The following is a 12948-nucleotide window of genomic DNA, read 5'->3' on the forward strand; positions in this document are numbered from 1 at the left end:
AAGCCGCGCATTTGGCGGCAAATCGGGCGACTTCTTGATCTCATTGATCATCAGCAGTGTCCGTGACTTCCGCATCAACAAAGCTCCTTTTCCTAAACTGTCTTTTAGGAAATCCAAGTTTGATAGTTCTGAATTCAAAGGATTCTGAAAAGGTTCACAGTTGATTTAATGGTTGAACTAGATATAAAAGTAGACAGTCTTGATTCCTTCTGTGTTCCACAGACAATAACATCTTCAGAGTACATCTGGAATGAATACCTCACCCACTGCAGCTAGAACTTAATTAAAAAAAATTTCCTAAACTCCTTTTTTTCTCAATCCTGTCAGTTCATAGTGATAGCAGATTGAATAAAATGTGTCTTCTTATATGAACTATGAAAAAGATATTGCTCTTCTAAAAGTTTAAAAAGAAAATTGCATCGTTCTATTATTTTTGTTACTGAAGACTCATAATTATGAAATTCTAAATCTTGGAAGAAAAAAAAAAGAAACACGACTTTTAAAACTGCTTATAGAAGAGGTTTCTGTAGACCCTACTGGAATCAGTAGAAGTTTTTTTTCTTTTCAATACAGAGGCATTTGTCTACACACCAATTTCATTACTTAGATTAATATTTTATGCTTTCACTTACTAAACTCTTCTGCTGTCTTAGATATTTTTTTGACTATGTTGTTTTCCTTCAGAATGGTTCGGATCAGTTTACCTCCGTGACTCTGCTTCGAGATTTTCAGAAGAGCACCTCTAAGATAAAGCTCTGAGTGGATAATATGTCCTGGGATCATAAATATTAATTTTGTTTCAAAAACTTACTGTTCTTTTACGGAAAGTTTCAGATCTCCATTAACTAATTCTTGTGTATGACTCCTCAATCCCTTTCTTTAGGCAGGAAACATGTCTTCATGGGTGAACTAACACATCCTATTCCCAAACATGTCAGCATCATTAATGACATCAATTGACAAGAACTAGAACTGGAAATCTTATGGATGGTTCATGCTATATAAATGGTAAGCTATCAGAAAGGACTTCCCTGATTATTCAGGAAGAATAAAGACAGATCTATTTTTAAAATTCAACGGGAAAAATCCAAGAAAACAAAGAAAATGCAAGATGTACTTGACAGTCTCCCATTATCCTCTCTGTAACTGGGCTATTGCTTTTGGCTGCAGACATCCAGTTCACAGGCCATTTTCCATTCCCTTTGTTTTCATTACAAGAACAAGCTGGTTAAAGAAACTCCACTTGCTAATTTTAAACTAAGCTTTCAGCATCATCCCTTAGGAATTTAACCTTTACTACCATTCCTTACTTTGCCTCCCCACTAAACTCTGTGAAAAGCACTTTAAGACAAGGCAGATGTAAGATGTGTAAATACTCAGATCTTTAAGAAAATTCAATAGGAAGCAAATTCTTGTAGTTCTCCACTGCCATTTGCTATAATGCAGTGGCCCCCAACATCTGTTCCCAAATTTCAATTTACTTCATCTGCCAGGTGTTTCACATTGTTAATAATGGCAACTCACGAATGTACAATAGTCACATAAGGCAGTTACATAAATACAATCGACTTCACTGCATCTTTCTTAACCAGGCTACACATGACATTTTTCTTCGTTTTCTCTTCCCATAACAAAAGGAAGAAGACGACATTTCTGTAAAGAGAATCCCTGGACAACGTTCTGGTATTGAAGTCAGAGAGGTCACTGAAGTGCATGTCAGCAATGTCCAACAGTTAACTCAACCAGGAACTAGCTGTGATGTTTTCCATTGCACACATAACGGAACTGGTCCAAAAACCCACTTTAAACTAGTTACTTTAAAATTTTTGGTCCAAATACATAAAATAAGCAGTATTTACAGCATTTTACTCTTTTTGTAAATGTAACGCTTTAAAACAAGTTATAAAGCACCTCAGTAAAAATATTCTACAGATAAAAGTATCGAAGTAGTAGGAAAACCCTAACCATACCACAGCTCACTAATGGAGTCATAATATGGATTCACCAATACCTCAGTTTACAATTATTACAAAGGATCCATGGAGAAACTTAATATGGAATTTATGATTTTTATACCACTGCCTAAGGAACAACTAGAACTGCAGACAATACCAAATTGCTTCATAGCCTTCCCAACCTCAGTCAGTGGTGGTGGGGAGAAAAAACCCACCAAAACCCAACCCCGCTGCTCTGATTCTTTTTTACAATATTAACGTGGAAATGATGTTTTAACACTAATGATTAGTTGTAATTTTTTAATAAAACCACATATATAAATATGGGCAATTCCAGCAGCAGCATCATTTCTCAGCAGAACATGATTAACCATCCCAATTAATATTATGTGACATGTTTCACAAAAACAAAGCACAGATGTCAACCAGTTATTAACACCACTCATATGGTTTACAACCAAAATTTCCATGTTGAAAGCTGGGAGAAATTATTTCCTCTTCACAGAAGCATAAATGAAAATAAATTGCTCTGAAAATTAAAAAGAGCATAAACAGAAGCATTTTTTGTTTGTTTATATTTTCAACTAGAACTGCTGTGTATTAATTGCTCCAAATTAAAGTGTAGATTTCTTCAGGTACAGGATATTAACTCCCACTGAAAAGTATTAGTTAGATAAAAGAAATGAAGCCTTTGCTTCTGGACTACCAACATAGTTAGCCAGCACCCAACACCCTGGAGGTGATCCACAGCCCACTTTTCTCAGACCTAGAAAGAAACATCTTGGAGGTCTACAAGCAATCTAGTTTCCATGGCTGAGGACTAAGATGACGATGTGACCAAAGATTTAGGTCCATAAATCTAACAGTAGTGTTCTTAGTTTGATTTAGGGTAAATCTTTTCATAGAAAAAGTTTTGAGCCAGAATATACAATTCTCCATCTTTTTCCCGAACTGCGTGTGCTCTGACGAACTGAAATTGCTCCAGTGCAAATTCATAGAACTCATTTTCCATTCTCCAGATTTCAGATTGTTGTAGCTTGGCAATAGTTTCTTTTGTGGGAAGCTTTTTCTCAGTTGTTTTCCTGAGATGAGACTTCTTTCCTAAATGCAAAATGAAAGCAAGAACTTCACTTTAAAGATCACATGATTAAAGAACCTTTATAGCGCTTTTACTTATAGAATTTTGTATGCTCAGCATGTTGCTAAACTGCATTAAAAGAGACAGAATTTGATCCTGAATTTATTAACATAACATGCAGGGCTGGAAAATTGTAGTCTCTCTCACTAAACTTTAATGAATTTTGCATCAGTTCTTCCAATTCTTCCTGCTTACTCTAATAAACTCAGTGAATGAACACTTCATTTAAGGAACAAGATTATTCCACATAACATACTTAGAGCAAGATTGGTCTTTCAAAATTAATTATTTAGATGTTAATGTGGTATCAAACATTAAGAATTTTAAAAACTGCGGAGCAAGAGATTTCTTTCATGAAACAAAGATGACCAAAATGATGACAGCATTCTCCCCTAAGAAGTACTATCTGTTGCTTTGCAATAATCTTAATACTTCATGCCTAGGCTCTACATGTCAGACCCTTTTCCCCCTCCATTTGCAGAAAGAAGCACTGCTAGGATGAGCCTTTTCCTCATCATGGTGGTCTCCTAGAAACTGAACTACTAGCTATATAACAAATTTCTAATTACAACCCCAGGAGGATAAACATATACTTGGGCTGTTGTACCCCTGGGCCTTTTAGCACAGCCAAGCAGGCTGCATTAGGCACAGTTAATTTCAGCAGGGCTTCTGAGCAAATGGGAATCTGCCACTATGAGCCATTTGACAAAACGGATGCCCCTGCAAGACCTTTCAAAAATGTTCTGATAAACAGCTGTCTCAATTTTTTACATGTGGTATACCTGTTCAACTGCCTTAACCTCGAGCTTAAATATTTACAATTTGTATAAGGCAGGAAGATACTTGGGCTGCCCTCAAAAACTTGTACTGAGAGTCTTCTAAAAAGTTTGTCCCTTCTGTACAAATACAAACCAACAGACAAATGTGGCAGAGACTAAAAACTATTCATCTATGGCTAAGGAACTCACATGAAAAAAAAAAAAGAGAGAGTAGGATGAAAAAATCCATGAAATCCATGGAAATCATCCATTTAAATACCTGTCCGGTACAGTTCTGTGGCACCCCTGAAAAACCGGGGCAAAGCTGCCTCCAATAACATGATAAAGTCTTCAAGCTCTTCAGTAACTCCCACTAGGAAGTATTCATTAATCAGATTGTACTTGGCTTGTTCCAAAGCCCATCTGCTTCCCACATTCCTAAAACGACAGAAGAAAATTACAGCAAGTTCTGATGTCGGCCAACAATCCTTTGTCGCTAGATGGACATTACTTCATAACAGGACATTTGTACAGCAAAGGCAAGACTCGTTTCAAGCTATAACCATTCTTAACTTCATTTCCTTTTCCAGTTTCTCTCATCTGTGTTCCTATCTAAAAATTTGCCTTCTCTAGTTATTTGGACTAATAACTCATCCATAAAAACATGTGTGTATATGGTTACTGTCTCTATTAAAGTAAGTTCTGTAGAATTTACATTTTCTCCGTGTCAATATTCAGTCTCCACTTACATGTTAGGTACCAGAAAGGGTTCTGGTGAGAACACACATTCCCTTTTGCATCCTACAAGCACAATTCTTCACTAAAATTTCATTGCACTCAATGGGAGGACTTTCCTACTGAGCAACAGGCAGAAATTAAACCAACATCCTTTCCTTCTTTTTAGGTTTAGAGTTCATTCTTTCTCTGCTTCTTAACTTGGCCCAGGTACAGATAGACCTGACCAACAGGCACCGAAAGAGGAGATCCCAAGTGGCCATTTATTTTACTTGGCTTTGGCAAACACCTTTGACAAACAATCACCCTTGACTCCACTCAGAATCCTTCAAATAATCTACAACCTTTTTTTTTAGTTTGCTAAGAGGTGGGTTTTTTTTTTAAGTCTGTGCCATTGTTACAAAACATGCTGCATTGACAGATGGACATTATTGGCTTTTGTTTTGATTTCTACTAAGCAGCATTGACTACTGGATGTCTGGTAAAGGTTTAAGAAGATAAATTTATCCTGATCTTAATTATTTTCTTCTCCCCAGAAGCTGTAGGAACTTGAACAAAATATCCCCATTCAGAAAGACGGATATTGTAGTCTGACATAAGAGAAAAATGTCAAGACTCCAAATCTACAAAAACTATTTTTAAAATTGAAAACATCTGTTTTCCCTCATAGCACTGCTGATATAGTATACTAACATATTGCTTATTTAAAGAACTGCAAGACTGTTTCACTGAAATGCATCTTCAAAAGCAAATACATTACAAAAGTACCTGCTGCTTCATTCTGTCCAGTCCTTCACACTCTCCCCAACTGTGCCACATATTTAGATCTGTTAAGTTTAGATTTCAGTGGTGACATACCTGACTAAGAACATAAGCTACATTTATCTGCCTACCAGCATTCGGAGCTGTGGCCACAGAAGAATGGAATTTGAAGCCAAAGTTTCTCTGGAGCACAGTCTGAACCTCCAGCTGCCACACATTCATCAAAGGTCTGGAACAAAGACAAAATTGAGTTGAGCTTTAATATCTAGTACACGTATCAAACATCTCAATCTGGTTAATTGCTAAATGGAGTGGGAACATAGAAATACAAAATAAGTAAGAGAGAAAAAGTTATTTTTTCAAGCCTTGCTTTCACAGTGTTATTGGCAGGACTTATTTGTCTCAATTAAAACAGAACTTGGACAGTCTTTTATGATTAGAACTGAATGTACAATGTGATCTAACCTGATGCATTTGATATACTCTTGATATAACCTCGATAAAGGCTGTATGTCAAAACAAGCAAAACCAGTCGGCAAATGTTGGCATCATTACTTTTTGCTTACAAGAGAAGTCATGACACAGCATCAGATGTCATCAGGATTTGTGTGATACTGGAGCAGGTGGATCTTTATACCATACAAGATTGTGCATTTTTTTTCTTTAGATTAAACAATGTTCTATTACATTTTAAATATAATGACAAATAACTGCCATTTCAGAGTCTAATTTGGTTTTGGCAATGAGAAGTAGTGAAAGCACGTTGTTCACTGCGTAACAGAGCGCTCCATACTACATGCCCTAGTGGACAGACAGCTGTAGGAACACAGAGCTTCAACTGCAGTAATATAGTTACAACAAGAACTTCTTTAGCATTGGAAAGAATTTGTAAATATTTTATCCAGTCACCATAAAGGAAGTATTTATGATATTTCTAAGTAACATATAAGCCACGTATCTAGAATAGACTTTTAAAAAAAATATTTAATAACAAATACGTGATCACACAGACAAGTTTTTAGACTATTTCTCACGTATAATCACAATTTTCTGTTTAAAACAACTATAAAAATACATCTGCACAGTTATTAGGTATTTGAACAAGGACAATGTTGTTTGCTTCTGTTTTGAGGTGATGCCTCAGATAATCTGGAAAATAAATATTAAATCCTATAAACAGCTTGGACTTGGTAGGATGCTCAGCATCTCAACTCACTGAGCTCCAGCCGGAAGGAAATCCACCGGCTCCTCACGAAGCAGAACCAAGTACGTTACAAAAGATGAGTTCCTATTTCTCATTTTAAAAATGCCTTTATGATGCTATATTACCAAATCGCCTCTGTAGCCTCTGTACTTCTATGAAGACACATTTTTTAAACTTAATTTCAATTTGTTCTGCTCAGTGCTTTCCCCTCCCTACGCTGTAGATGTCCGGACAAACTGAACCGCAGTAGCTGAAGATGGCGCCAAAACCTAAAGAGAGGAGCCGCTAGTGATGGAGTGGGGAGAAATCCTGAGGTACGGTCTGCTCCCAATATTTAAAAAACACTATTAGGATGTGAGAGAGTTGTATTCAGCGTGATTTTTGCTTAATCATGTTTCAGTCTCTTGGTATTCACACAGTGCTACCCTGAATTGTCAGTATTACAGAGACATTTTATCAGTTTAAGAAAACACTGTCACTAAATTTAAAAAGTCTTTGGCTCTGTGAAGTACTAACCACCCTTACATTTTATAAAAGCTTCCACATTGTTCTAACTCTATAGGTTCTATTTATAGTTTTAACCTGAACTACTCTATAACCACCTACAACAGATGAAGAAAAAGTATATAAAGGTATGATTCATACTCCATAGTTTTCAAGCATGCTCTTTATAAAATTCCACTGCAATATTTACAATTAAAAATAAACTGGTTGCTAATTGTAATAAAAAAACCCCAAAACCCAAACAATCATCAAAACCAAAGCATGAGCAACTCTACAGCTCTTGGTGAAAAATGTACATACCGGTCTTTCATAAGAAGAGATGCAGATTTCCTTCACAGGAGGATAAGCTTAACTTTATACTTACAATGCTGTATTCCTGAAATAATTTTTTATTTCATTTAATTTTTCCAACAAATTGCAAAATAAAGTGAATTTATTAGGTTACAAAGAACGTACTTAATGTTACACTCTGGTCCAGTAGGGACACAAAAGTGAGAATATAACTTAGAAAGTCACCACCATCACCAAGGCTGATACAAGACCTAGTCAGCTTTTATTGGGACATTTTTTAAAAATGTTTTCTCATTAACTTTAGTAAGAACAATATATATAAATGTACTTTACCTTTTTATCCCCCTGTTTTCGTCTCCGTAGCCCTGGTCTGTAATCATCTCCAAAGCGCAGAAAATAATAATAAGAAACTAGTCGCTCTATAGGATCTCTTATGACATTTATGTAAATCGGTTTCTTTTTAACACCAAATCTAAAGTAAAAGAAGGAAAAATATGTTTTAAAGGCCAAATCAAACTTCTCATCTAATACTTAAAAGCCTGTCTCTATTGATACAACTGAAATCTATATACGGAGATGATAGTGAGAGGAATTTTAATGATCATTTTCTTTCATTCTCACAGCCAATGCGTTACATGGATGTGAAAGTCAGTCCAATTTCAGTATTCCTAGGATTGTGATTTTAGTTGCGTTTTTTTATAAGAGAAACAAACAAAACTGAAATATTCTCAAACAATAGATATTAAAAAAATTTACACAACTATCGTGACTCTAGAAATACCTTTGTGAGTCTGGCAGCCACATACATGTTTACAATAAGCATAAGGAAGTTTGATGTCGAGTTCCTGCCCTCCTGCTCTGTGCTATGCAGTGCTGCAAGTGGTTTTCCTGGCAGGTCTCCAGTTCTCAGAGACATGAGCTCTACCAGAAGGAAGACAGAGCTCAGAGCTCCGTCATTAGCTCAGCTGAATCCATATGACTATGCTTATTAAATACAAGCCTAAGACAGAGAACTAAATATGGTCACAGGTACTATCTAAAGATACAATTTTCCTCCTTAGACATTTAACCTAAGCAAATTGTGATTTATTGCGGTACACAATCAGGAAGCTTGACGAAATGAGATAGTAAGCTCATAGTACACATGAAGAAGATTTAAACCACCTGAACTGTTTTGTGCAAATGCTACCATTCAGTGATCTACACTCAAGATACCTTTTATGATACACTTCTCAAATGGGTTTTCTTGGGGTTTTTTATTTGTTTGTTTGGGTTTTTTCCATTTCAGACATAACTGTGGCAAATAAATATGGTATCCAAACATTAAAGAGGTTTTATCACAATGGAAACTGCAAGTGTGTCAAGTGCCCTGAAGTAAAGTTAGGAGCTGGAAAAAAAAAATCTCTTCTGTTCCCATGCAAACTGGGAAAGTGTTCTGCCTTGACAGAGGGCCACTCAAGCCTCCTAGCTTGGCATAACACAGAAAGAGCTGTAGTTTTAAGATGCAGTGCCATCATTGTTAAAGTGCTATTCTGTAAATTATAATAGCAGATACTGCTCGTACGGGGACTCTTAAGTTGGAAAGATGAAGAACAGAAACACAGATAAGTAGCAGAAAAGAGGAAGTTAGAAAAAACCCCCAAACACCAAACCCAACTGAAAGGCCTTACTTTGGCAGAAGACCAGCACTACAGATACAGAAGCTGTTAAAGGCTACAGAAAGAGCAATTGATTCTTCAGATGTTGCCAGCCCGAGTACCCATGAATCAGACTGTAGCAGTTAAAGGTGACACTGCTGACATCTGAGTGCCAGCTCTTACTCCCAAAGTAGACAAAGTAAGAGTGTGTGAATGCTTCAACCACTCTGATGCAAAGTCCGGTCTTTGAACTGCACTCTCCTTCAGGTCCACTCAAGTGTCAGAGACATGCACGAGTGTCCCCTTCTACAGAATCTGCTGCAAGTGTCATAGAAGACTATAACAAACCATTCTGCTACAGTATCAGCCTCAACCAATAATATCTATCTGTGGGTTAAACGAAGGTGTCAAAGCCCTTGGAAACGTCTGTGCTGTACATTCGTATGGATTTGCACATGGCCTCGCAAAACTAGCTTCGGTTACAATAACATATGCCACTTACTAGTGTAACTTCATTAACAACGATAACGATTTGGCAATTGCATCATCAAAGAACTTTTTTCCAATCATTTCCCAGAGAAAGTAGGGAATAAGGGTAGACTAGAAATTAAAAATAAAATAAAAAAAAAAGAGGGAAAAGAATTTGAACTTCTATTACTGTAATTGCTGCATGGGTGGGTTATGATAATCTGTCCTCAACACTGTAAGTCATCAACTCAATTCTGTACTTTAAGCTTCAGCATAATTTAAGAGGTACTTGTGATATTTGACAGACGACCTAAGTCTGAAGTCTGTGTATAAGCATGCACAGACTTTTCTGAAATATTTTATACTTCTGAACCAAAAGAACGTCCACTACAAGAACACAGCTCACGGCCTTAAAAGAGTGGGCCTTGCCAAGCACAATCAGGGGATTGGAGATAATATTTTAATAATGAAAACCCAAAGTATGAGAAAGCAAGCTGCTGTGGGAAAAAAATAAATCATTTGGGTGAAAGGATAACAAACAACAAACACAAGGATAACACAGTCCTGGAGGGAAGAGGAACATGAAAGAAATCTGTGAAATTGCTTAGGTGCTTTCCAGATGTAAAATGATTATTTTAGTTTAAAAAGTTACAGTATCTGAAAGTGTTTCCAGCTTTATCAAGTAATGTATAAAATAACATTCACCTTTGCTGTGCCAGAAAACTGCTATTCAGTTCAAGAGTTTATTAATGTTGGAGCATTTTAACTTTAAAAAGGCAGAAAGGAAGATAACGAAATTTGAACCATTTTATTTTATTGATTAATTTACAATTACGACTTCTTGCCTGTTACTTTTTGTAAACTTCAAGCTTTTACTTGGTGCCATTGGTAATTTCCAGCTAGTACTGTAGCTTTTAGCATTTTCTATTACATAATATACTGTACTGGGAATCTCTGAGGCTCTCTCCCTTCTTATTCCTTGTAATAAAAGCTAGAATTAAAAATTAGTGCACTTAAAAGAATGAATAATTAAAAGCAATAACTAAACAGAAGAAATTCTTACATACAAAAACCTCACTTCATTAAATAATTGTTTTAATACACAGAAGCATAACATTACTGACGACTAATCACCAGTAAGAGGTAAAATTAGTGGTTACTACTGGCTGTGCAGTCAAATACGCTGAGATCTGAAAACACCATTTTCAATTCTAAACCCTCTTCTACATGGTGCAAGTGCAAGCTGGAACACTGCCCAGTAAGCATCATAAGCAAAACTGACTTGCCAGTTCAAGGGGAAGTTTCACACGACTGAGGTATCGAGGATCACTGCTTTAGATCCAGAGGCAAAAGTAAGACCAGGAAAGAAACACATGGAAGCAAGAACACGGACACGATCCTGAATCTATGAAGTCAATCACAGGCAGGATTTTTGCCTCATTTTATTTTAAATTAATTTTAGAAGTAGCAAGGTTTAACTCCACAGGAACGATTTCAGCACTTTTTACAGCAAATGAAATTACTGTAGGCCAGAAAATGGCTTTAAGATATAACTTTTAATATTTTAATAAAGCAGAAAGTGGTATTCTGATAGAGAAGAACTACATAATTTAAGAGGCAGGTGGTATTTTTCCTTATATGAGACATATTTGAAAATAGGTATTCTAAACTTCCCAGAACAGGAAGCCAATCCTAAGGCAGAACTGTCAGTGTTCCAGAGAAAAGCCAGGATTTTCAGCAAAACAAGCCTGTAATTCAGATAAGCAATACTCAATCTAGCACATAAAAAGTTTTGAAATGAGAGTCGACTACACAGTATCATGCAAAAAGACAAGAGAAAACTGAAAATCAAGGCCAAATATTTGCTTCTAATAGGAATTTCAGTGTGTGGATTTTTCAAAACTGCAGTTGTCAAACTTCCATCACTAGAGGGCACCAAGATCCCACCTGGGTACAAGCAACGTAAAATACTACAACTCGGCAGATAAATTCAAGGGTAACATACTTCGCAAAGTCCAAATAAGATATATGTCCGTGGTAAAATCCTGGTTTCATTTCCTTCCAGGAAGTCACATTCTTCACAAATCGGACCTGTAAAAACAGGAAAATGCTTCTGTACAGCTGGAACACATTAAGTTTCCCCATATACGGCGTTTCCTGGTTTGTAAGTAAAATCTTGAAATGCATTAGGAAAAAAGTCTATTTTGTATATTAAAGAATTTGTGCTAGCTAAAATAGACTTTTCTGCAAGCATTTTAGATCATCACAACTTAATGATCAGAAACTAAACAAAAGCAGAACACATCAATCAGAAGGGTAATTCAATGAAAGCTACTGCAAAAACATTAGCAAGACAAACATTTAAAAATTTTGTCAGGCCATTTTATTTGTAATTTGAAAGGAATGTGAAATTCCACCAGCAATAAGCAGAAATGCAAGTACACCTTTGATGGAATTGTCTGATCTGCATTTAGTCCCTCAAATAAAAACACATCAGATTTACAAGCACGTCCTTAGACTTATTTTACCGTGACATAAGAAATAAGTCTGATGGTTCATTTTTTCTCCCATCCCAAAACATAATGCATAAGTAATCCAGAAATTTTATAAATGTATACAGTGTAAATTAGATCTATAGTTCACCATTCTGAATACTTAACTTAAGCCTAATATTTCAGTGAAATATTAAATGTTAAAGCATGAAGGAGCCTTTACACAAGGGCTGATAAAGCAGTTATTGGCAAACTTGACAAAAATAGGAATAGCTTTACATTTCAAAGAATAAAGTAAGATACACTCCCCAGACCAGAAAGTAAGATCAAAATAAGTGGGACATGCAAATCCTGATACAGCTTGGGTTTATTAGATGAACAGAATATTTTAACATCAAAGCATTTAACTCTGAAAGTTATTTCAAAACTAGTGAATTGGATAATAGAGAAAAGACGATAAATTTGTACTGCCTGAGCTGTCTGACAACGATATGCCATTTCGGAAGCTGACAATTAGAAGATAGTGTTCCCTGCACATCTACAGTATCTTTTCTGTTATACAGTGACACAGATAATCACAAAGATACTGAGGTGAGACAAGAGAGTCAGAAAAGTTGGAGAACTCAAGACAACACACTAATATTCTGTAAAGTCTAATGGATTGAGAGTGCCCTGAAACATTTATTATAACCAACCAATTGAGGATTTTAAGAGGCAAGACTGGGCTGCTGCTGTTTCTTCAAATGTGCAAAACCTCACAGTATGCTAGGGATTGGAAGGGACCGCAAAAGACCACCTAGTCCAATCCCCCCGCCAGAGCAGGAACACCTAGATGATGTCACACAGGAAGGCGTCCAGGTGGGTTTTCAATGTCTCCAGAGCAGGAGACCCCACAACCTCCCTGGGCAGCCTGTGCCAGTGTTCTGTCACCCTCACTGAGCAGCAGTTTCTTCTCAAATTTAAGTGGAACCTCATGTTCCAGCTTGATTCCATTACCCCTTGTC

The 12948-nt window shown here is 36.4% G+C and overlaps 1 protein-coding gene across 1 annotated transcript; it reads right to left on the reverse strand.

The window, feature by feature from the left end:
- Positions 1 to 2238: 2238 nt before the first annotated feature.
- Positions 2239 to 11543, reverse strand: HS2ST1 (heparan sulfate 2-O-sulfotransferase 1; the record flags this gene model as incomplete). Its single annotated transcript, XM_009872875.1, has 5 exons — positions 2239 to 3056; positions 4132 to 4289; positions 5480 to 5577; positions 7681 to 7819; positions 11458 to 11543. Coding segments are annotated over 5 exons (708 nt in total), but the record flags the coding sequence as incomplete, so codon positions are not given.
- Between the last annotated feature and the right edge of the window lie 1405 nt (positions 11544 to 12948).

Source organism: Apaloderma vittatum, unplaced genomic scaffold, assembly GCF_000703405.1.
Source record: "Apaloderma vittatum isolate BGI_N311 unplaced genomic scaffold, ASM70340v1 Scaffold46037, whole genome shotgun sequence".
Lineage (NCBI taxonomy): Eukaryota > Metazoa > Chordata > Aves > Trogoniformes > Trogonidae > Apaloderma > Apaloderma vittatum.